The following is a 22,359-nucleotide window of genomic DNA, read 5'->3' on the forward strand; positions in this document are numbered from 1 at the left end:
AAGTCCTTTGCTGTGCATTCAGCCCCTTGGCTGTAGCACTCTTTTGGACTGAAAAGATACTGTGTCTCTGCATTTCTACTGGCACAAACTTCAACCTTGTCTGGGGTCTCCTATGACTGAAAAGTTATTCCAAACTAATTATCCCCACCTTGGTTTCCTTTATGGGTACCAAAGAGCTCGGGTCTGTTACTGCAGTTTATCAAAAATACAAATAGATCTCCATTCTTAAAATCAGCTTTTGGGGTGTGCTGCTGGTAAGAGACATCTTTAAGCTATCCAGCTGCATTTATTTTTCTGATTTACAGAATCCAGAAGCATGGTAGTGTTTAAATGTGAAAAACACTAATTAGGTTAACTTTTGGAGCTGGCAATAGTGCAGGTATTAGCAATACACTGTCTAGGAAAAAAATGTGGCCTATTTTACTTACTAAGTGGATAAGTATCTTACTAGATGGATAAATGTTATATTTGATGTTGTGTTTTTCCCCTTCCATCTGTTCTTTAGGTAACAACACTGGTTAACACCAGCAACAAGGGCCCCTCCAATAAAAAGCGAGGCCGTTCTAAAAAGGCCCATGTCTTGGCTGCTTCAGTTGAGCAAGCAACAGAGAATTTCCTGGAGAAGGGAGACAAAATTGCAAAGGAGAGCCAGTTCCTGAAGGAGGAGCTGGTGGCAGCTGTGGAGGATGTTCGCAAGCAAGGTAAGAGTGTGGGTCTGGTGGCTTCTCAGGCTGTGGCTCTGCAGAGCAAGGAGAGCCATTCCCATTGCCCTGTGCTGCTCTTTCTAATGACTCAGTCTGTGGGTTCTCAGCTTGGCATCCCTGAGCAGTAATGGAACTGGACAGGTCTGGAAATTGCACGGCCCAAGTAAAGATTAAGAAGAGAAGTAGAAGGGCTGATTCTTTGAAGAGCATTTAAAAACTCAGTTTAGGCTCAAAAGTAAAAGTGCTCCCCGCAGCTGTGAATTTTATGGGACTACATCTGAAATAATGTCAATAACTCCTTCAATATGTGACTGTATACAGACCAGCACTGCAGGAAGAAGAGCCAAGTGTTGACAGAGACATGTTTCTTGAATATGTAAAATGTAAACAGCACCAAACAGAATGTGAAGACCTTGATTAAATATTCCAGGCTTCCTTCCTCACATCTAATGTTGATTTTTATCATTTTCCTTTTTATTTTCTTGGAGCAAACCTGCAAGAAAAGCCTATGGAACTGACTTACTCTAAAATATTCACTAGTAAATATTGCTGCTCATAAATCATTTATCATTCTTCCAGTCATGAGTCTTTTCTATGCTTCAGTGAAACCCAGTCAACTGGTATTAATGGTGACGGCTGCTGCTGCAAAAAAGGGAAAACTCATTAGCATTAATTACTTGTTTGTAGCTGAAGTTGCAGAGTGGTGAAATATTAGTTGAAAATGGTTCTAAGCTGTGGATGAGCCTGGTTGACAGACCAAAGAAAGATCAAGGTAAGAAGGCTGTGATATAAAGGGCTAATTGAGTTGGCTTAATTTAACAACAAACAGCAAGAGAGCCCCTTTGACTCCAGGCTTTAATTGTTGGTGCTCAACTGTTGCTCAGTGGAGAGTCAGAGCTCATCTGTGGGTGCCTCCAAATGGCTCAGTGATGCTGGGGAGAGGGAGCTCTGCTCAGCACTGGGGACTGAGAACTTCTCTGAGCTGCATTTATAGCTGAATATTGCAGTAGGAAGCTGGTGGGAAGGAGAGACTGATAAAACCCTTCCAGATGACCCCTTCCCAAGTTTCTTGGCTCCTTCTTGGTTCTGAGACTACACAGGCTTGATGCCAAAACCTCCCTCCTCTGTTGGCTATGACAGAAGAGGTGAAGCTCATAACTAAGAGGTGCTGGAGTAAAATTACTTCCCACCCTAAAGTTGCTTCACTTCTTCCTCCCTTTCTGCAGTTTGCAGCTTGTGTGGATCCTGGTGTGAAAGGGGTGGCTGTGCCTGTCTCCCCAGGCTGCTGGGTGGTCAGACTGTGCTGAACCTCCTGCACACAAGTGGTGCCCACCATCCTCTAAAGTGACACAGCTGAAACACACCCAGGGGTCAGGGCTGTGCTCCATCACAGGGTCACTGTTTGGCCAGGTTTAGCAGAGCAGCTCCTGGTGAGGAAATTAAAAATCAAACCAGCCTTTGAGGAAATGAGAAGCAAGTGGTGAAAAATGAGCCAGAACAGGGAAGGGTTTTCTGCCAGTGCCCAGGAAGATTGAAGTTCTCAGCAGTGCTAATAACAGCAGGGAGATACAACCTCCCAGTTCATGGGTTATGTACACTCTGTGCACCTCCTAGTATTGTGTCAGACCAGTTGAGTTCATGAACTGGAGAAGCAAGCAAAGTGTGATGCAAAGCATGTGACTGTGCTCAGGAAATCTTCCTGGTGTTGGTGCCTTCCCCTGCCTTTGCAGCAGGGCAGGAGTGGAGAGCAGAATCTGGGTGTTGTGGTCAGCAGGGTGATCATGAGCTGGCAGCAGTAGTGGGATTATAGATACAGAGCACAATTAATCTTCAGCAGAGGACAGGAAAATAGCATTAATAATACCTCTATTTAGAGTAGGGAGTGGTTTAGTTACCATAATAAAAAAAGATGAATGAATGCAGACGGGGATTATGAAGATGATTAGGACAATAGATAACTTGTCTCATCAGTGAAAATTAAAATTTTTTTTTTTTTTTAGCCTAGCAAGAAAAAGATTGAGAGAGTACATGATTATAGCGAGCATGCTTGTTCATAAAATCCCATTTGTTGGGGGTAAAAACAAAGAACTGAAAAGAGCTATTTTGAATGACTAATAGCATGGCTGCCTACTAAATCAATGTAAGTGGATCTTCAAAATCTTCTTGTTTTTTACAATGGAAGAATAAATTACAGCGGGCAAGTTAATGAAATATCCTACAGTAAGATTTCTGGCTCTTTAAAGCATTGGATTTTTGATTTCTTATAAAGTAATGAAACTTCTTAAGGTTTTGAGCAGAAAAGTGGAGATAAGGAATCAAAGAGTTTTTCAGAATAGATCCTGCTGTGGTTATAGAAAAGACTTGGTGTTGGGAAAGCATTTGATGTGAACATCTTGAATTTCAGCATTGCTGTAGTGTTTGTTACAGGTATTTCTGCCAGCAGAGGTGTGCTGGGTGACAGAGGGTGCAGCACTGCTCCTGCCCAGCCTTGCTCCCCACTGCAGGCTCCCTGGGGGTCTCACTGTGTTACTGGGGGGGGGGGTTTGGACCTTGAACCAGTCCCTTAGCCAGGTTCTTGGCACTCAGGCAGCTTTCAAACTGGGCTCAGGAAAGAAATTTCTTTGGGGTCAGACTGGTAAGGCTGTGCCTGATTCCCTGGAATGCTGATGACTGCAGGTCTGTGTGAGAGCCTGGGGATCCAGGGAATTCTCTCTGCTCTCCTGTTGTGTGTCCTCTATGGCAGCTCTACACAACAGACCAAAATTAAAGCTTAACATTAAAATCCCTAAGCCTGTGTGTAGGGTTTGAGGTAAGGGAGGAATGAATGCTTTGATGGCTCAAGTTGTAAATGCAGGGGAATGAGCCAGCTGATTCAGCTCAGAGTCCTTCTGCTTTATGCTTCTAAGTGAAGGGTTCTTCAAAACTCAACAGTGAGATGAATTATGAAAGGGGAAAACAGTTTTTTCACTGTACATTGCAGAGGATGTCTGGCTTAAGGATTTCCAAGGAGCCGGACGAGGCCAGTTGTGGAACTTCTTGAAGTTAAATACTGAATTCTTCTTGGAAAATTAATCTTGAAAATTCTGTTGTGACCAGTTAGCTAAATTCCTTAGAAAGGTACAATGAGTTCAGTTAGTTTCCTGCAGCAAAGCTTTAGGAGTGTGCTACTTTGAAAAGCCATAGCCTGAGGGAGCTCTGAGGTGGCTCTTGGCAGGCTGTAGGAGAGTTTTATGGATTTAATTGAAGACAAGATTAAGGAATTATCAGAAGCCTTTGTTGTGATAAGTATCAATTCCTGTGTGGATAGGGCAGAAGGTGGTGTGGGGAGCACAGGACAGCACTCTGTGCCACTGCTGGTGGGTGTTGAAGGTGGCATTCTTGGTGAGATAGAACTTCAGTATCCAGAGCAGCTGACTTGAAACTCTGATTTCCTGTTTGCCTTCATTTGGTGAGGAATGGCAAACTCTGGGCAAGCCTGGTGGGGTGCTGTGAGCAGGAGGGAATGGCCTGGTGGCACTGGTGTGTGCTGGAGGGTACATCAGAGGTGCTGTGTGGGCACAACCCCCAGCTTGGCAGAGGAGCAGCAGTGTCTGTGTGTCCTGGCTGTCCCTCCTGGCACTGCTGGTGTGGAGCAGTTTCATGGTGTTCCACACTGGGAGCAGGGTCACTACTGCTGTCTGGAAGTGCTGCCACACCCTCTGGGTGTGGGGGAAAGAAATGAGAAAATGGGAAATTTCTTTTGATGGATTGGAGTCTGACCATTTCTAAAATGGGCTTTGTTCCATTAGATCTAATTGAATTCTTAGTGCTTTATTGACAAGATCATAGGATGGTACTGTTGCCTCTTCTCAACTCTGTTTTATTTTCTTTCCCTTCTAATATCTAATGAAGATCTGAGGTTATATTGGAAAGCAGTCTAGTCATGTAAGAATTTGTACCAGCTTTATAATCTGAGTTTCATAGTTGGACTCTTCCCGACTGTGTTACTTTAACTCTTAAAATCCTTCTCCCAGAGTGGTTGTGCTCCCTGTGTTCTGTGTTGAAAATGGGAGGATTGTGCTGGATCTCTTTGGAGCTGCTGATGTGCACACACAGTGCAGTACCTGCACTTTGAGGCCAGGCCAGAGTTCCCTCCTGCCCTCTGAATCCAGCTAAAAGAACTACCCCAGGGTGCTTTCTCTTTATAAAAGAAGTCTGAAAGCCAGCTTCCCTTAATTGGCAGAAATGTATATATATGCAACAACTTTAAATATAATCTGCTTTTAATTTTGGGAAGCTGGTTATCTCTTGACACCCTGACAAGCTGTTTGAAGCTCACTAAATCTTTTAAAATCTCTTGTTAAAATAAAAGGGAATAGCATTTTATTTTAGGATTGGCTTGAAAGGTTACAATTTAAGAGATGGGTAGAAGATAATTTTGGTTTTTAACTACATTAGCAATTTCTGAGATTCACGTGAAGCAAGTGGCCCCTTCAATAAGTTGTTTTAAATAGAAAATAAATGAAAACAACATTTTGGGAGTTGAAAATGTGGGAATTTTTTACTTGTAAGTAAATAAGGAAGGAAATATTTGTACTCTGTTTTAGTTCTGCTATATCACAGAATGGTCTGGATTGGAAGGGACCTTAAAACTCACCCCATCCCACCCCTGCCATGGCAGGGACACCTCCCACTGTCCCAGGCTGCTCCAGCCCCAGTCTCCAGCCTGGCCTTGGGCATTGCCAGGGATCCAGGGGCAGCCACAGCTGCTCTGGGCACCCTGTGCCAGCCCTGCCCACCCTGCCAGGGAACAATTCCTGCCCAAAATCCCATCTAAACCTACTCTGTTTGAAGCCGTTGCCCTTCATTGTATTGCTTCATGCTCTTGTAAATATGCATGCTTAAATCCTGAAGTTGTCAATGGATTGCATACTTGTGGTGATGACTTTTATTACTAGCCTGTTCCAGAAGGAATAAAGGAAGGGTCATGTCAGCTGTGTTGGGGTTTGTAATCTCCTGGCTGTTTGAAGCTTTCCGCATTGCTGGAACAGCATCTCTCACTCAGCTGGAAATCTGGAGTTCTTAACCCTTGTTAAAGTAATGAGTTGTGTTCCCCAAAGCTGGGTAAGGGATAGCTTTGGGTTGATATTCAGAGCTGGCCATAAGCTTTTTTGCTGTGTCCCAATACAGAAGTAGCATATTTTTATCTTAAGATGTTATGTGCCACTCTTGGTTATATTATTGAAGATGATGGAAGGGTGTTACATAGGGGGGAGCATTTGAACAAAATTGAGTATCTTGGTGTGGTTGCTTGGGCAGGCTGGCAGCTGTGCTTGGGCTGAATTTAGCTGTGAAGGTGTAGAGTGCCTGGGTGGGAAAAACTTCCTGGGCAAGATATTATGTATGAGGATGGTTAACCCCAGGCTCTCCAGCTGTTGGCATTGCTGAGCAGTTAAAAATAAGCTGTTAAATAAGCAGAAGCCTCCTGGGACTGCATCATGCAGAGATTTCGGTGCAGCCCTTGCCCTGTTTGGTGTGGGGGGCTCCATGGGATTCACTGTCAGCTGTCACTTGTCAAGATCTGGTGGAGGTTTTTTAGTCTCATCTGAGACAGGCTATTTTTATTTTGGCATTTGGCTACATGGACAATTTTTCATACAGGTTTTTGGGAAGGCTCTGAAACAGCAGCTAGCTAGAGCAATCTGCTTTCTGGTCATCTCTTGCTGCCTGCAAATCTGTGACCCTGAGGCCCTCCTGTTTTCTAAACTAAGTCCTAGCTGTTCTCTCAGTGTTTGAGATGCAGAGAGATCCAAGGATAACACTGTGGATTCCAACATATACTGCTGTGTAAGAACCGTGGTATTGGAAGCTGCCCCAAAAAGTGAGGGCAAAATCCAAAATTTACTCCTCTGACTATACACAGGCTTACTTTTATACTTTGTGAATGCCTTCTGGAGGAATTGCTCTAGCTGTGCAAAGTGGCCTTTGCTTTTCATAGTTAACCAATGGCATTGTTACCATCTGAAACCCAAATTCTTTGCTCCTGCACCAGATGCAGCCCCACAGGCTATGAAATGTTGAAGCGTTTTGCGAAGCGCTGCCTGGCTTTGAATTCCAAGCAGGGCATATCCAGCCAGGTCATCGCTCCGAGTTGTTTACGGTCCCAGGAGCTGTGGCTGCTCACTGTGTGTTTACAGGGCTTTCTGCTGCTTTCTGCTTAACTCCTACATGCACACAAATCAAAGCTTTTGCTCGGGCTTTGAAAGCACCGCAGCTTGGGAAATAACTGCAGCCCTGCAAAGGCGTGCTGAGTTCGCCTCTCTAGAGAATTCAGGCATGCTGAAACACCTGTACAAATGGAAATAAGGACCAAAGTGTGATTTCCCAGCCTTTCCTCCCTGCACAGGCCCCTCTGCCCCAATGCCATGTGGTGGCTGCGCTTAGAGGTAACCATACACAGCGTTATCTGCTGCATCTCACAAAACGTTTTGTTTAGAGGTTGAGGCTGGCTTAGGAACCTTTCCAGTGGCTGAGGTGATGCTGAGGCCAGCCCCTGCTGTCCCCCCATGCAGGTGACCTGATGAAGAGTGCCTCGGGGGAGTTTGCAGACGACCCCTGCTCGTCGGTGAAGCGCGGGAACATGGTGCGGGCTGCGCGCGCCCTGCTCTCGGCTGTCACCCGCCTGCTCATCCTGGCTGACATGGCAGATGTCTACAAGCTGCTTGTGCAGCTCAAAGTTGTAAGTGTGGGGCTCTGCTGTGCCTGGCATGCTCTGGGTGCTCTGCCTGGTGCCCACTGTGTTTGTGACCCCGTGGGGAGTGCATTGTCAGCAGCTCCCTTCCGCAGCGGGCGGCTCTGGGGGGTTTGTTCCTCCCAGCGGAATGTGGGGAGGCTCTGGGGGGTTTGTTCCTCCCAGCGGAATGTGGGGAGGCTCTGGGGGGTTTTTTTCCTCCCAGCAGAATGTGGGGAGGCTCTGGGGGGTTTTTTTCCTCCCAGCAGAATGTGGGGAGGCTCTGGGAGGTTTTTTCCTCCCAGCAGAATGTGGGGAGGCTCTGGGGTTTTTTTTTTTTCCTCCCAGCAGAATGTGGGGAGGCTCTGGGGGGTTTTTTCCTCCCAGCAGAATGTGGGGAGGCTCTGGGAGGTTTTTTCCTCCCAGCAGAATGTGGGGAGGGTCTGGGGGTTTTTCCTCCCAGCAGAATGTGTGCTGTGGGCGTGTGTCACTCACTTTTATACTCACTGTCAGTAGCTTTTGACATTGAGCTGCACTCATTTCTGAACTTTGCGTACAGAAACTGAGCCCTGGTCTGCAGCTGCAGGTGAGAGCCAGCCTCTCATCTGACAGAATTTCTTATAACCAGTACTTCTTTGCAGCTACCAGGGATGAGTAGCTTAGGCAGAATAAATAAAAATGAAAGTGGGCTGTTTGAGGAAGCCTTTCCTTCCCATGAGCAGCAGGGTGGGTGAATGGTTTGTGTGCAGAATTTGAAGTGAAATGACATGGGATACTGGGTCTTTTTTTGCAAACGGACTTTGAGGACTCTCATTGTGCCCTTTGGCCACTGCCATGGCTCTGCCAGGGCCCTGAACTCCTTCATGCTCTTTCAGATGTGTGTACTTGACTGTCTGTGGTAGCTGGTGACTGTGAAATAGTAGCTAAGCACTGTATCCTATTAGCCTTTAAAATGTCTCTCTCTCCAAAAAATAACAGGGGGCAGAGGCAGATTGCTTTCTCTGTCTGCCATGAAATACATTTTGAACTACCTCCTGAACTGTGGACTGTATTACTTGGAAAAATATATGAATATGTATTCTTTTAGGTGGAAGATGGTCTCTTGAAACTAAGAAATGCTGGCACAGAGCAGGACTTGGGTATCCAGTACAAAGCCCTCAAACCAGAAGTGGACAAGCTTAATATAATGGCAGCCAAAAGACAACAGGTACAGTGTGGCCACTTTTTCTGTGTATTAATTATTATTTTTCTTTTCCAGAGTAAGGCAGCCTTGCTGTTCCTGGATAGGGCCTATTCTGTTAATACTTTATTTTTGTACTTCATTGCTGAGTAGTTTATGTTGTGCTCTGTGATGTTTAGGGCCTGGTAAGCAAGAGAAGGGTGCTTAGCTGTAGGGTGGAATTTGTTCATAGTAGCATTTGTTTGTCAGTGTTTTAGGGCACAAATTTTGAAGCATTGCAGGTGTGGGTGAGGACAGGGAGCTGAGATGTGTCCCAGGCCTGGGGCACTCTCAATAGCCCCTGTTGCTGTTGTGGTCCACACAGATGGACTGAACTTGTCCACATGCACAGGGAGCAAAAGCCATGGCTGGGCATGCAGGGAAGTGAGTGGTGCTGCTCACTGGTTTTGCACTGAAATGTCCACTGGAGGAGGGGTTTAAATTCCTGTTTGCTGTGGGTATATTCTGTGTTTGGATAGCTTTTGCTTAGCCTTAAATTGCGTGTGAAATTTGTTTTGTTCAACAGCACTGGTGTGACTCATTCTTGTGTAGTTAAGTTTTCAGAAGAAAGCAGAGGTGTGGGCAGTTTAAGTTATCAGAAATAGCATAATTCTTTTAGAGCATTTTTTGCCTCTTTGTTCTGCAGATACGTACAAACCAAAACTGCTTATGCACCTCTGACACTGCTTGGGTTTTTTTGCAGAGATTTGTCTTAGAAAATAAGCTGGGTACAGTCAAAAAGGGATTGCCAGTTGGTTGTGTCTCAAATCTGATTGCAGTAAATGGGAGTAGGGTTGTGATGGCAATGCAATAAATGCTCTAAAACTGCTTGGTGATGGATTGTTGCACACTATGGGAAGTGGTTTTACAAAATCTGTAAATCTCTGTGCCTGCTTGGAGTGCCCTCTCTGCTCAGTGTGTACCTTACAGAGGTCACCTATTGCCCATTCATTTTTTGGGAGTCTGACAGAATTTTTTTTTTTTCTCAGTAAGGCAGTCCTTGTCTTCATTTTCACTGCCTCTTTGTTGGATTTAAGAGGTAACTTCGAAATGCTGCTGCTGCTAATAACTGTAGTTGTTCCTCCTTTTATAAACTTACTGCTTGTGCTGGACTCGGAGGCTTTATCTGATCACGGTGCTCTGTTCCAAAACAGAGGTGATGGTGTTTTAGAGAATTACAGAGCGTTTGGGAAAAGACTTATGGACTTGCTCACTAATCTTGAATTAGTGGTAATTACAGTCATTGGATTAATTTTGTCTCATTGGAGGTGAACAAGAAGTTGAATGAGATGATATATTTGTTCTTCTGAAATTAAGTACCTGAGTCTCTTGAGGAGAGTAAATGCCATCTTCTAGGTGTGATTAAAGAAAACATTCTGGTTGTGAGCCTGGGAGTTTAAATTAAAGATGATCTTGCTTCTCATCTGCAAGTGCAAGACAGGGCAGCTTTTAAAATGTTGGTCCTCTGCTGCAGAGGAGCAAAAATCCAACGTCAGATTTTGAATTGTGATGTTGTGAATTGCCCTGCAGTGTTGTTGTTTTTTGGCTTTATGATGCTGTCTTGTTTTGCAATTAGTTGAGCCCTTCAGGACAAGAATACTCAGCAGACAGATTCGAGCAGATTTGAGGCAAAGAACCTGCCCGTCCTTTGAAGATGCGGGGAGACAGAGCACGGCTGTGGGATGTGGGCAATGCTCTCCAACGCTTTTATTTCCCCTTTAACTTCCCTAACAGGAGCTGAAAGATGTGGGTCACCGCGATCAGATGGCGGCAGCCAGGGGCATCCTGCAGAAGAACGTGCCCATCCTGTACACGGCGTCACAGGCCTGCCTGCAGCACCCCGACGTGGCTGCCTACAAAGCCAACAGGGACCTGATCTACAAGCAGCTGCAGCAGGCGGTCAGCGGCATCTCCAGCGCCGCCCAGGCCACGGCCTCGGACGACGCCGGCCAGCAGCAGGCCGGGGGTGGGGAGCTGGCCTACGCCCTCAACAACTTCGATGTGAGTTGGGCTTGCTGTCAGAAACCTCTGCTGCTTCTTCACCTGCTTTCTTAGCCTCAGCTCGCTTTCACTGCTATTGGCATACACCTGTCCTTCAAACCAAAACAACAAAGGCAGACAAGAAGCTTCTCTGTGAAATGGACAATGTAAACTCCCTCCCTCCAAATTATTATAATTTTGAAATTAAGGGGCTCTCAGGCAAAGATATGGGAATTAGGAATAACAGTCCTTTACTAGGAAAATTAAAATAGAAATGCAGTATTACAAAGAACAAACCCAAAACATTGCCAGAGTCAGAATCCAAGCTGACACCCGTCAGTCAGTGTTGGCAGCAGTCCCATTCCATGGTGGCTGCATCCTCCTGCAGTGGCAGATGTGGTTCAGCTGGAGCAGTGCTCCTGGAGAAGGTGCAGTTTCCTCTGAAGGTCCAGGGATGATGTGGAAGGGTCTGGTTTTCCTCTGGAATCCAGTGGGAAAGGCTGCTTTGGTGTTCCAAATCTCAGTTTTTCTCTGGGTAGGAAAGGCTTGGCTCCTGCCCTGGCTGGAGCATCTCCCAGTGGGATGATGGAATTTTATCAGTCATGCACTGGGACTCACTGGCCATTAACAAGAGATATCTCCTGGAGGGAGATGGGCTGTGGGAAAGAAAAAGATGATTGCCCCAGCTGGTTTAACAGATGGTGACAGTATTCATACTTTTGGTCACATCCTGTATTGCAACCTAAGACACATTGCCTGGAAGATTATTTTCTACTGAAGTACAGCAAATTGTAGGCAAAGCAGGATTCTTTTTTTCTAAGTAATTTTCCAAACTAGGGTTGATGGAATATACAAAGTTATATATGTGGTTCTTGGTGATGGAAGGCTGTCAAGTTAAACTAGCTCTGAAATAGCAGTTAGCCTACTGCTACATTAGATGGTTTGTTTGAAATTGATTATTTCATAATATATTTATGTAATGTATTCTTGGAGGTGACAGAAGTGATTTATTAAAAGTGAATCATGTATTTGGAATTGCTGAAACTACCTATTGAGAGGAACACGAGGTGGGAAGTTTTAATATGATCTTTGGTTGGAAATGAAGTCATTTCACACTGATATGTTGTACTGATCTGTCATGTTCTTTATCTTGCATTCAGCACGTTGCTGAGGACAGCCATGCATTTTTACTGAGAATGCTTTCCTTTTGAAGCCAGGATTTGGTGTCTACCTGATTCAGCTTCTGAATTTTAAACGCTGTAGCATTAATTTACTCTAGAACTTTATTTAATATTGCAAAGCCATCACTCAAAAGGCATTTACTAGTTGTGGTTTTGCCAGATTTTGCTCACCTTCTCCTTTTTGCTCTTACCGCTCTCATTCCTGCCTTTCTGCCTCGTGTATTTTGGCAGGATAAAGTTCTGTTTGAGCTCTCCCTGTGCCTGATAGGAAACCTTTCCCTGTGATCTCTTGGGTAACGAGGATGTCACCGCTGGCTTGATCTTTGTGACCCATTTCAGTTTTGAGTTTGCCTTTCTGAAATTCCATCAGATGCTCAGTAAGCCTCTGGAGTGTGCTTCAGGCTCAGTGCAACCCCGAGGGGCTGCAGGCTCTCACAGGTGCCTGTGGGAGGGCAGGGCAGGCCTGCAGCAGCAGCATGTCGGGGGCTGCCAATGAAATAATTCTGTTCAGGTTTGTGGATTGGCTTGTACAGCTCAAACCAGCTCATGGGATTTCTGATTAATCACCCTATTTTACTATACAAACTCTCCAATATACAGCTGCAGACTACTTTTTGAGTGTTGCAGTTCACATGAAGTTTTTTGAGTTTTTAATTCCACTTTGTGAGGCTCTCTAATAGCAGCAGTGCCTAATCAGCAGGCCAGCTTCACGATAGCTTTGTCTCATCCTGCCAAGGGAGGCTGACAAAACAAATGTGTTGAGGTTCTTGGCAGATGTTATCCCTGCACTTCATTTCCTGCTACTGCTTGAGTGTTATTACACTCCTGTAATAGAGGCTTTGAGCACACATGCCCCCAGATACTCCAGTGATGGTAAAATATGAAATGGCTACCAGAAGATAACAAGCTGATTGTTATCTCTCTTTTTTGATGGTGCAGTTCTGGAGTGATAGCACACTGCCATTGTATTAGCCAGTGGCTAAAAGTTTCAGGAAGAATGAGGAGGGAATGTTGGAGAGCACATGCCGTGTTCTCAGCCTGCTGCATGGTTACTCCTTAGGGACAGGAAATGTGCTGACTGGCAGGAGGAGGTGGCTGCTGAGGTTAGCTTGAACACAAACTGGCTGAGAAAATTCCCATTTCAAAAAGCTTTAGGGCTTCTTTTAGAATTAACAAGTTCTGCCTGTGGAGTAACCCAACCAAACCCTAAACAAACCACCAAACCATGAAATCACCAAATTATTGTTCTTTATTAAATTACAGACCTGTTTAAACAAATCATCTGAAAGTATTCAAGGTGATAAATACTGTGTAGCTTCTCCCTGGGGAGCTTCCATGGGTGGTGGTGTTGGCCCCTGGAGAGCAGCTACATCAGTGATGCTGTTCCAGCCCTGAGCCTCTTGGTATGAGCTGTGCTTGCTAACACTGGCAAGAGAAACCCATGGTTATTTTCTGCCATAAGGAAATTGATTTCTGTGTGGTTGGAAACATCTATGTTGATGTTTCACTTGGAGAGTGAGTTCGAGAACTCAGTTGTGTTTACCTGCCTAACCCTGAAGAGAAGAAAGATTCTACAAAGTAGGGCAACAGATCACAATACATAGAGCTAATTTTGGTGTTTGTTTTCTTGTTCATGATGGGATAATTATATCTGACAAGTTAACTAGTGAAGGCCCATCCAAACTGACATGTCATTAGGACGAGTCCTGTACTTTGAACCTTATTTCTGCTGGCACATTTGATTTTTGCCATTCATGTAACAAGGCTTCCTGTGGCCAAGGTTTGTTTAGCTGTCAAAGCAGCACAAGAAATGAGTAGCAACATAATCTGCTGGGAAACCTCTTAGTTTTACAAAACTACTCATGAAAATACTCCTCAGTGACCCAATGGTGTCGTTTACCTCTTAATGCCTGATCAGGGGGTTGCTCTGAGTGTTGGTTGTGTGCATGGCTAAATGGTAATGCACTGCTTTGATGCCTTAGAGGGGATACCTAGAACAGAGGCTGGACAAGATTAAGAGAATAAAGTGGGTATTTATTGAAGGCCTTCAATAGGTGCACCTTGGACAGTCAAAGCTTCCCAGAGGCTACACCCAAGATGGACGATGGTCATGACATTTTCAGACAATTATAAGTTTGCTCCATTTGCATATCAGGAGTTACAATTATAGGTTTTCTCCATTTACAGCTTCAGGTAATAAAGTCATTTACTCCAAGTTTGCCCCACCCAATTCCCTGTTCTTGGCATCTCTTGGGGCCTGAGACAGTAAGGTGTCCTTGAGTTTCAGGCCCTGAGAGGAATTGTTTTGTCCGACCAAAATGTGAAGACAGTAGCTAAAAATTTTTATAAAGAGTTTGAGAGTTATACACTAAAGCACTACAACATTTAACAAATATAAAAGCTAAATCCTGAAGCATCACTTGGGCTGTTGACTGATTGGCAGAACTTCTTCTCTCACTAGAAACAAATCATCGTGGACCCGTCGACGTTCAGCGAGGAGCGGTTCCGGCCGTCGCTGGAGGAGCGGCTGGAGAGCATCATCAGCGGGGCCGCGCTCATGGCCGACTCGTCCTGCACGCGCGACGACCGCCGCGAGCGCATCGTGGCCGAGTGCAACGCCGTGCGCCAGGCGCTGCAGGACCTGCTCTCCGAGTACATGGGCAACGTGAGTGCTGTGCAGCCTGGGGGCAGGGGGTGACAGTGCATGGGTAGTGTGAGTGCTGTGCAGCCTGGGGGCAGGGGGTGACAGTGCATGGGCAGTGTGAGTGCTGTGCAGCCTGGGGGCAGGGGGTGACAGTGCATGGGCAGTGTGAGTGCTGTGCAGCCTGGGGGCAGGGGGTGACAGTGCATGGGCAGTGTGAGTGCTGTGCTGCCTGCTGAGCATGGTGTGTGACAGTGCATGGGCAGTGTGAGTGCTGTGCTGCCTGCTGAGCATGGTGTGTGACAGTGCATGGGCAGTGTGAGTGCTGTGCTGCCTGCGGGCAGGGGTGTGACAGTGCATGGGCAGTGTGAGTGCTGTGCTGCCTGGGGGCAGGGGGTGACAGTGCATGGGCAGTGTGAGTGCTGTGCTGCCTGCGGGCAGGGGGTGACAGTGCATGGGCAGTGTGAGTGCTGTGCTGCCTGCGGGCAGGGGGTGACAGTGCATGGGTAGTGTGAGTGCTGTGCTGCCTGCGGGCAGGGGGTGACAGTGCATGGGCAATGTGAGTGCTGCTCTGCTGGGGCATTTGGGGTGTAATTCTATGGGATTGAAACTGCAGTGCATGGGTAATGTGAGTGTTCCTCTGCTGGGGCACTTTGGGTTGTAACTCCATGGGCTCATCTAAAATATGGAACTGAAGCCCTCAAAGCTGGTTTGTCCTGTCCCAGACTGGATTTGAACAGTAGCAAATGGTCCTGAAGGATTTCTCATGATGTGGGATGAAATCTACTTAAATCACCAGTGATACTTACCTTAAAACTGTTCTCTATACTTCCAAACAAGTGTTACCATCATAAAGTGTTAACCCTACAGGTGCTACCATCATGAAGTGTTAACCCTTTGACACTGCTCCTATTTCTATTTTATGACTGTTGACATTGTTTTGTAGAGAAATTCAAGCCTGGGTTTACATAAGGTAACTGGGTTTATGCAAAAAGTTCTGTTTCACTTCTGTTGACTCTTGGAAACTTTAACTCTGTCATCTTTGCAGCTGAAAGCATGAATTGTCAGAATCAAGTTGATTATTGTTGCTGCTCAGTTTGAGTAGAAGTGATGTATGAAGTTAAATATGTAGCAAAAAATCTGAGAGCAGTTTGGTGTAAATACTGGGCTCTGGGCAGTTCTTTTCCAGTGTTTAGGCACTGAATGTGCACACAGTGTTTGAAGCCTGGGAGTTTCTGTGGTTGGACTGTCATGTCATGCGGATGAGCTCCTGCATTTGAAGGCATCATGGAGCAGTGCTGGACTTCCTTCTTCTCCATTGCCTCTTTGCTCTTGTTCCAGTGGGTTTGAAGCTGGAAAACTTGCTGTGTTGAGAGGTGAGATCAGGGTATCATAAGATAAGAGACAAGACTATATATAATTGTTAAACTTCAATACTGTTAAAGCTGATTTCAGAAATAAAGTTGCAGAAATTGCAACAGCTTAAGCAAACTGTGTGGCTTGTAGCACTGTGGCAAGTTAAATTGTCTGAAGAAATCTAAATGGGAGGACTTGAGATCTTATTTATGCTTTTGGATTTGAGGTGCAACTGAGTTCAGAGACCTTTTTTTTAGACAGTAACACTTATTTAGGAACACTGCTGTGTTAGGCACCTTACCTCCAAATCTTTCGGCCAAAGTGATTTCAGCAAAGAGTAAAACTGGTCCAGGAGCTTCCATGTGTGGGGTGGCAGAATTTGGAGAACAGATGCAGTATGTGGTAGAGAGAAAGGAAAACAAGGATTTCTGTTTACCAAAGAGAAGGGCAAAGTAATTGAACAAAACAGAAAGGCAAGTGTGATGTAGCCTGCAGGCTGAGCTAGGTATTCATGTAGTCTGTCTTAATTGCTTGTGAAAGTAGCTTGTGCTCAGCATTGACATTTTGTAGAACTTCAGACTGCAGCTGGGAAGCAAAGCACAGAGTTGTGCCACTCAGAACTCCTTTGAGCAGGGTGTTTTATGAGGCTATGAAGCATCAGCAATAATCCCTCAAATGTGCTGCTGGATTGGATGGAGCCCTGTCAGCACAATTCTTTGGTGGAGCAGCACCAAAGGGTAATTATTAAACATGTGCAGAAGGGAAATGCTCAGTCTTGCATGGAGGAGTTGGTGGCATTTGTCTCATTGAGAGTTGGTCAATAGCAGTGTGAGAGTGCAGAGCTTGGACTTCCCCTCACAGCAAAGCCTGTCTTCCTCCTCAGCCATGGGCTTTTGTCTCTGATGGGCAAGTTAAAGCAATCATGCTGAGATGGAAAGAATGTATTCCCTCTGTTATCTCCTTTAACACATTGTGAAATTAGTGGAGCATACTGCATTTTTTAAAGTCACTGTTATGTTATGATTGTAGACAGTGTAGTTGGGGAAATGAGATTAGAAATTCAGTGAAATGGAGTGGAAAAAGCAATTGATAAATTATGGTGAAAATGTGGGATGGTGTGTAAAAATCCATACTGTAAACCCCTCTGTGATTAAGCTGAAGAATGACTAATAGTTGAGAATCTAAACAGTGAAAATGGTTTGATACATCTGCAGGAAAAGTAGGGATGTGCTGACTTAGAGTAGTGGCAGAGAAAATGTCATTTCATGTATATGTATGACATACCCACAGCTCCTGGGATGCTTTTCCCCAGTGTCCCTTTGAAGGAGGAAGTGAATTGGGCATTAAATCTGTTAATTGCACAGCACTTGCAGTGCATCATAAATCCTATCCAAGTGCTAGAGTAAGAGGTATTTACTGGCCAAGTTGAAAAATTCAGAGAAGAGTGGATGAGGAATACACTGGAAAGGCTGAAGCACAGGGCTATCTTGAGGCAAATTTCTTTTTTAACTTTAAATGCTGTGACTTCCTCTACCTTTTGGGCTTTCTTTCAGACCTCTGGCAATAACAAGACTGTTTTCTAGACAGTTTATAACTCAAAGTTTAGTGTTTTGGACCCAGAGCTTAACTGTTTCTCTGTGCTTGTCCTTGAAGGTCTGTAAGTCTGGAAGCATTTGTAGCTAGGCTATGGAGTGTGGCAGAAGTTTTTAGCTGAATAACACTTTTTGGCAATAAACTGAATTGTAGGATCTCTTGACCCCCACTGCATCTGCTGGCACAGTGATGAATCCTGTGATTATGCCCTTAAAAGAAGGGCAAGATTTGCTTGTTCTGTAGTTGGTTACAGAAGTTTGAATCCCCTTTTTCTTAGATTGGTGTGTGTATGATTTCCTTTTTCATCTAGCACGACTTCTCTTGCCATTTTCAAGAGCAGCTTGGTCAGACTAAATCTTCTACATCAAGGCCAGCATCCTGTCAGACTGTGATCAGCAGTGGATCCTGCAAGCAGGACAGGAACAAGGGGTCTGTTTCATTTGTCTTACCCCAAGAATCCCCCAATGCTGGCAGTCTGTAGCTTAGGCACTTCTGACCAAGCTGCTCTTGAAAATGGCAAGGGAAGTTAAGCTAGTGGCAGGAGTGTGTTTCTGTGGATGTTAAGTGAGATAGGTTTTTATTACCTGTGACCACTGAACTTTATTGGCCATTTCTTGACCCAGCCTCTTGGTTTATAAGCTACGTTCTTTGAAATCCCAACTGTTCATCCCTTAATTGTAGCATCTGATTCTCTGGCTTTTCCCCCTACTCTTCTATTTCTCCTGGGGAGAGCTGTTTTCCATTATGGCTTTTGCTCACTTCTCACAGTTCCAACAGAAAATAGTTTTCCTTTTTAAACTTTGCATTGCAGATCCCTCTTGGATTGAAATAGCACAGATGCCTATTTGTGTTTGGGTTTTATGACTTGGAGTAAGCTTGATTCTTCCTGCTGGTGCTGAATGGCAGAGCTGGAAGGGGAAGACCTAAATTCATTATTGGTTCTGAGTAGCTTTGTAAAAGCAGAATAGTCCAAGATCTTGGTTCTGGGATCAACTGCCTGGAATGCAGCAAATAGACCACATCAGTTGCAGCTCAGTTTGTAATATAACTCACAGATGGCAAGACCCAGATCTCTGTATGATCTGTGGCAGTCAGGCACTCTTGGTGTGTATTTTATTAATTAAACTAATAAATTTCAAAGCATATTTGAGTTTCATTGAACATCGATTCCAGACTTAGGCAGGGCAAGAGGGCAGAGCAAAGCATGGAACTGAATGATCTCAAGATTAATAGTGCAATCAATGAAGAAGTTGGTAAGAAATACCAGAAAATACAATGGGAACAGTCTTTTCTGTCTAACTGCATGATCTTGTGTGGGTGCTGTTGACCTGTTGCAGTTTGCTCCAAGTAAAATGATGAAGCTTTGTGGTTTTTGACACTGTTACCAGTTTATCCTGGTATTGCCTTTGCACTGGCAGCTGGTGAGATTCCTCTCCTGCTGTAGGTACAGCCAACATCTTTGCTTTTCTGTGCTGTGCGACTCAGCTCTGCCTCAAAGTTAACATATTTCCAATGAAAACTACATGGATAGCTAAACTACTGAAATGCATTAAAAAATCCCCGGTGGGCTGACAGCTGAACAATTTCTGTATTTGAGAAGCAAGAAAATGTGTCAGTGACACAGGAATCCACCAACTTAGTTGTGACAGGTCTGTGCTCTGTACTGTAACCCTCTGGGTGTCATTAGCACAGGACTTGGGCAGCTTGCCTTGCTGGCAGCTCTGTGTCACACGTGGCAAAGCCTGGATTTGGTGCCTTTGAGGCTGGGCTTTGAAGGGGTTTGGGGTTTAGCAGGGCAGGAAGCACAGCCGTGTCCTGGAAATGTAACCAGGGCTTTCCAGTGTGCTCTCAGTGTGCCCTCAACTTGCAGAAGACATCAGTTATCTGACTGACACGTAAGACTGGAAATAAAAGCTTCCTTAAGCTTTTGACAGTCACTTTTTACTGCCTGGTGCAGGAGCCCAGAGGGCTGGGGACAGCTGGGCTCCTTTGCATGAGCCAGCAGTGGTCAGAGGTGTCTGCCTGTGTTTAGCATGCACAGGGAGGTGAGAGAGCTCTCGTTTTCGGTCTATTCTGTACCCCATCAATTTCTAATGCATTCAGCTCCTCTTTGATGCACACACCAGTAACTCAGCCATGTACCAGCAGAAACATTGTCAGGAGTTGTAGTTTGGCGAGTGTGGAATGCAGCCCCATTGTGTACCACATGCTCTTGTACAATAAAATCCCTTGTTACTACATTTGGAAACGATAAATCATGTTACATAAAGTAGCCTGACAGGTCCCATTTCAATGGGAATTTTAATGCTTTCATATTAACATTCTGACTGTGTCCTTGACTGTCTGGATTGCATTAGAGGTGCTTGGCAGCAAATGGAGAAAAGCCATTGGGAGCTGGTTCAGAGCAGGCATTCCAGGCACACATCACTTCAGGATGGCTTTTTATTTGCCCTGCTTTCCAACTTCTCTTTGGCCTCAAGTGCTTGAGCACCACAGCAGGAGCTGCTTGGGGGTGGGAGTTGTATTTCTTTTGTGTTAGGTTTTAGCCTAACCTGTGCTGGTGTGCACAGCTTGAAGGTGAGGGAGGTGGTTGATCGCAGGCTGTACTCCTGCTCTGCCTCAAGGAACTGTTGCAGGCCAGTGTGGTTTGGACCTCAGGGTCTCCTGAGAAGGGCCCAGCACTGCTGGATTTGGGCCTAGTGGACCCATCACTTGCTAAATGCTTAGTTTGCACCCTTGTGTCTGTGTTCAGTGCAGTTAGGGGAATGTAATGCTCCACACAAGTGCTGTTTGCTCAACCTTAATTGCACTATTTTGCTTTTCTTTCCTGAGCTTCTCTGAGCATCTCTGATGCTTGGAAGTGATTGGGCAGGAAAGTGCCTGGCTTATCTATTCAATATCTGCTGGGAGAAGTCATTTGTCTTCAGAACTACCAGCAAAGGATATTTCTGCTTCTGACACACTTGCAATTTACAGAATGGAGATGTGTTTTCATGATGAATTTGTCTATTAATAATGTTGATCCACAGCTTTGTATTCCCATCAAGGATCCAAGCTTGGAAAGGAGCATGTGAATTTTCACACGACTGTACAATTCATTTATTGCAAGTATCTATATACTGAAAGGGCTCTTGCATAGCCCTTTTAATGAAAGCATCTGTTTCTGAGGGAATAGATGTGAATTAAAATGGCACACTGATCTGTGTTGACGATAAAGATGCTGATAAAAATTCTGCCTTGAGATAATCTACACTTTCTTTTTTAATATTGTTTGTCAGTTTAAGATGCCTGAATGCTGACTTGATGGATGTGGTTTGAAAGCCTGGATGGGTTTTCCTGTCATGGACTTTGCTGCTCAGTAGAAAGCTGTGCTGTTATGCTGGGCCCTAATTTCCATAGACATTATTGCTTTGACAAAGATGCTGCTTTTAAAAACAGAACATTTCTGAAGTGATAACAGTTTTAAGTTTAATGCTTACAGGCTGCCATCGAGTAAATATTTCAGCATCATTGGAGTGAAGCCAGATGAAGATGGTGAGAACTTCACACTGTGTCACTCAGGCATTTTTGGGCTCCTGAATGAAGCTTCCAGGTGTTCTCCCCACACCATTCTGGTTTGGGATTTAGTGTGGGATTTTCAGGAGATGTTCTGGTGCCTTTTGTTTCTTAGGGAGTAGTACAAGGATTTCATGAATTTATGAAGTTCTTAAGAGTCCAGCTCATCTGAAGTTCTGTACACTTGTGATTTTTGGGTTTTGAAGCTCTTCAGAGTCTTCCCTGTCAGCCCCAGTGGTTTCCCTGAGCTTATCCCAGTGTTGATGTGGAATTGCTGGTTTAGAGACCCCAAACAACTTGGGGTGCCCAGTGCTAGAGGGGAGGGAGGGCAGCATATCTGGGCTCTAGCTGTGTGCCCAGTGTAGCCATTGATGCTGGTGGCACAACTTGCAAGTCCTGGATGCTTTTCCAGACCCAGGACAGTTTTTGTGCTGGGCAGATGCAACTCTTAAAGAAGCAGATGGCTGACTGAGTGCCTCCTGAGAGAATCCCAGCAAAGCCCAGCACTCATGCCTCAGGTCTGCTTCCAGTAGGAGCCCAGGAGTCTCCTGAAGTCTTAAATCACTGCTGAGCTCCAGCCACTGCTTTCAGCCTTTGCTGCTTGTTTGGTGCAGAGCTGCCAGGGAGAACTCTCTTAAATTGAATAGATTTGACAGCAGCTGGGACTTGTTCTGAACTGCCTTGTACAGCAGAGCTCACTCACCCTTGCAGCCTTTCCATGCTTTGCAGCATTTTTGTTACAGACTCTTAATGTATGTAAAAGGAGGAAGGTGGCTGCCCTCACTCTCAGTGCTCACTGCAGCCAGCTGTGCAGCAGAGCTGAGCTCTGGTGCTGGCTCTGAGCAGGAGTTGACTCCTGTGCATACTTGGAGTGGCAGTGAAGGTTCCCATCCCACCTGCTCCGTCCTTCCTCCCTCACCCTTTGGTTTTGTGTTGGTGAAACACCTGTGCTTTCCTTTCTTGTCATGCATGCTACCATCTCCAGTGTTAACACATCCTAGTCTTCTGATAATGCATTATAAATGCCTTTCTTAGATGTTATTTGATCAGCATGAGATAAACATTGGTGCAGGGAAAACCTGCAATAATAATGTGTACATCCTTGTTTGTGATATGGAGATTGGCATCTTCCAGTGTTTTACTTTCCTTGAGCTGCAAGTGGTTTTATATAAATACACTCTAATGCTGTGCATGTATTCTGCTTTAACATTATGGTTTATGGCTTAATTCATTTGAGTTCTACTGTTTTATAAGGAAATAATTGAACTTTATCTGCCTACAGAAGAGCAAATATGTAGTCACCCCTAATGCAACTCCATTTGGTGATACTTGAGTAGTCACTCAGTCAAATTCGAGGAGTATGGATGGACTGGAGCATATAAGTTTGCACAGTGACTACTGATCTGTGGATAAACAGTCTT

The 22,359-nt window shown here is 45.0% G+C and overlaps 1 protein-coding gene across 1 annotated transcript in view; it reads left to right on the forward strand.

Annotated features, from left to right (window-relative positions):
- Window positions 1–22,359, forward strand: part of CTNNA1 (catenin alpha 1) — a 121,115-nt gene that overhangs the window by 17,800 nt on the left and 80,956 nt on the right. Inside the window, exons 3-7 of the mRNA XM_079319755.1 lie at window positions 506–701; window positions 7,256–7,422; window positions 8,501–8,620; window positions 10,367–10,633; window positions 14,255–14,458. Coding sequence (XP_079175881.1) covers window positions 506–701; window positions 7,256–7,422; window positions 8,501–8,620; window positions 10,367–10,633; window positions 14,255–14,458 — 954 coding nt within the window. The remainder of the gene's footprint in view (window positions 1–505; window positions 702–7,255; window positions 7,423–8,500; window positions 8,621–10,366; window positions 10,634–14,254; window positions 14,459–22,359) is intronic.

Source organism: Erithacus rubecula, assembly GCF_903797595.1.
Source record: "Erithacus rubecula genome assembly, chromosome: 16".
In the NCBI taxonomy this organism is placed as follows: domain Eukaryota; kingdom Metazoa; phylum Chordata; class Aves; order Passeriformes; family Muscicapidae; genus Erithacus; species Erithacus rubecula.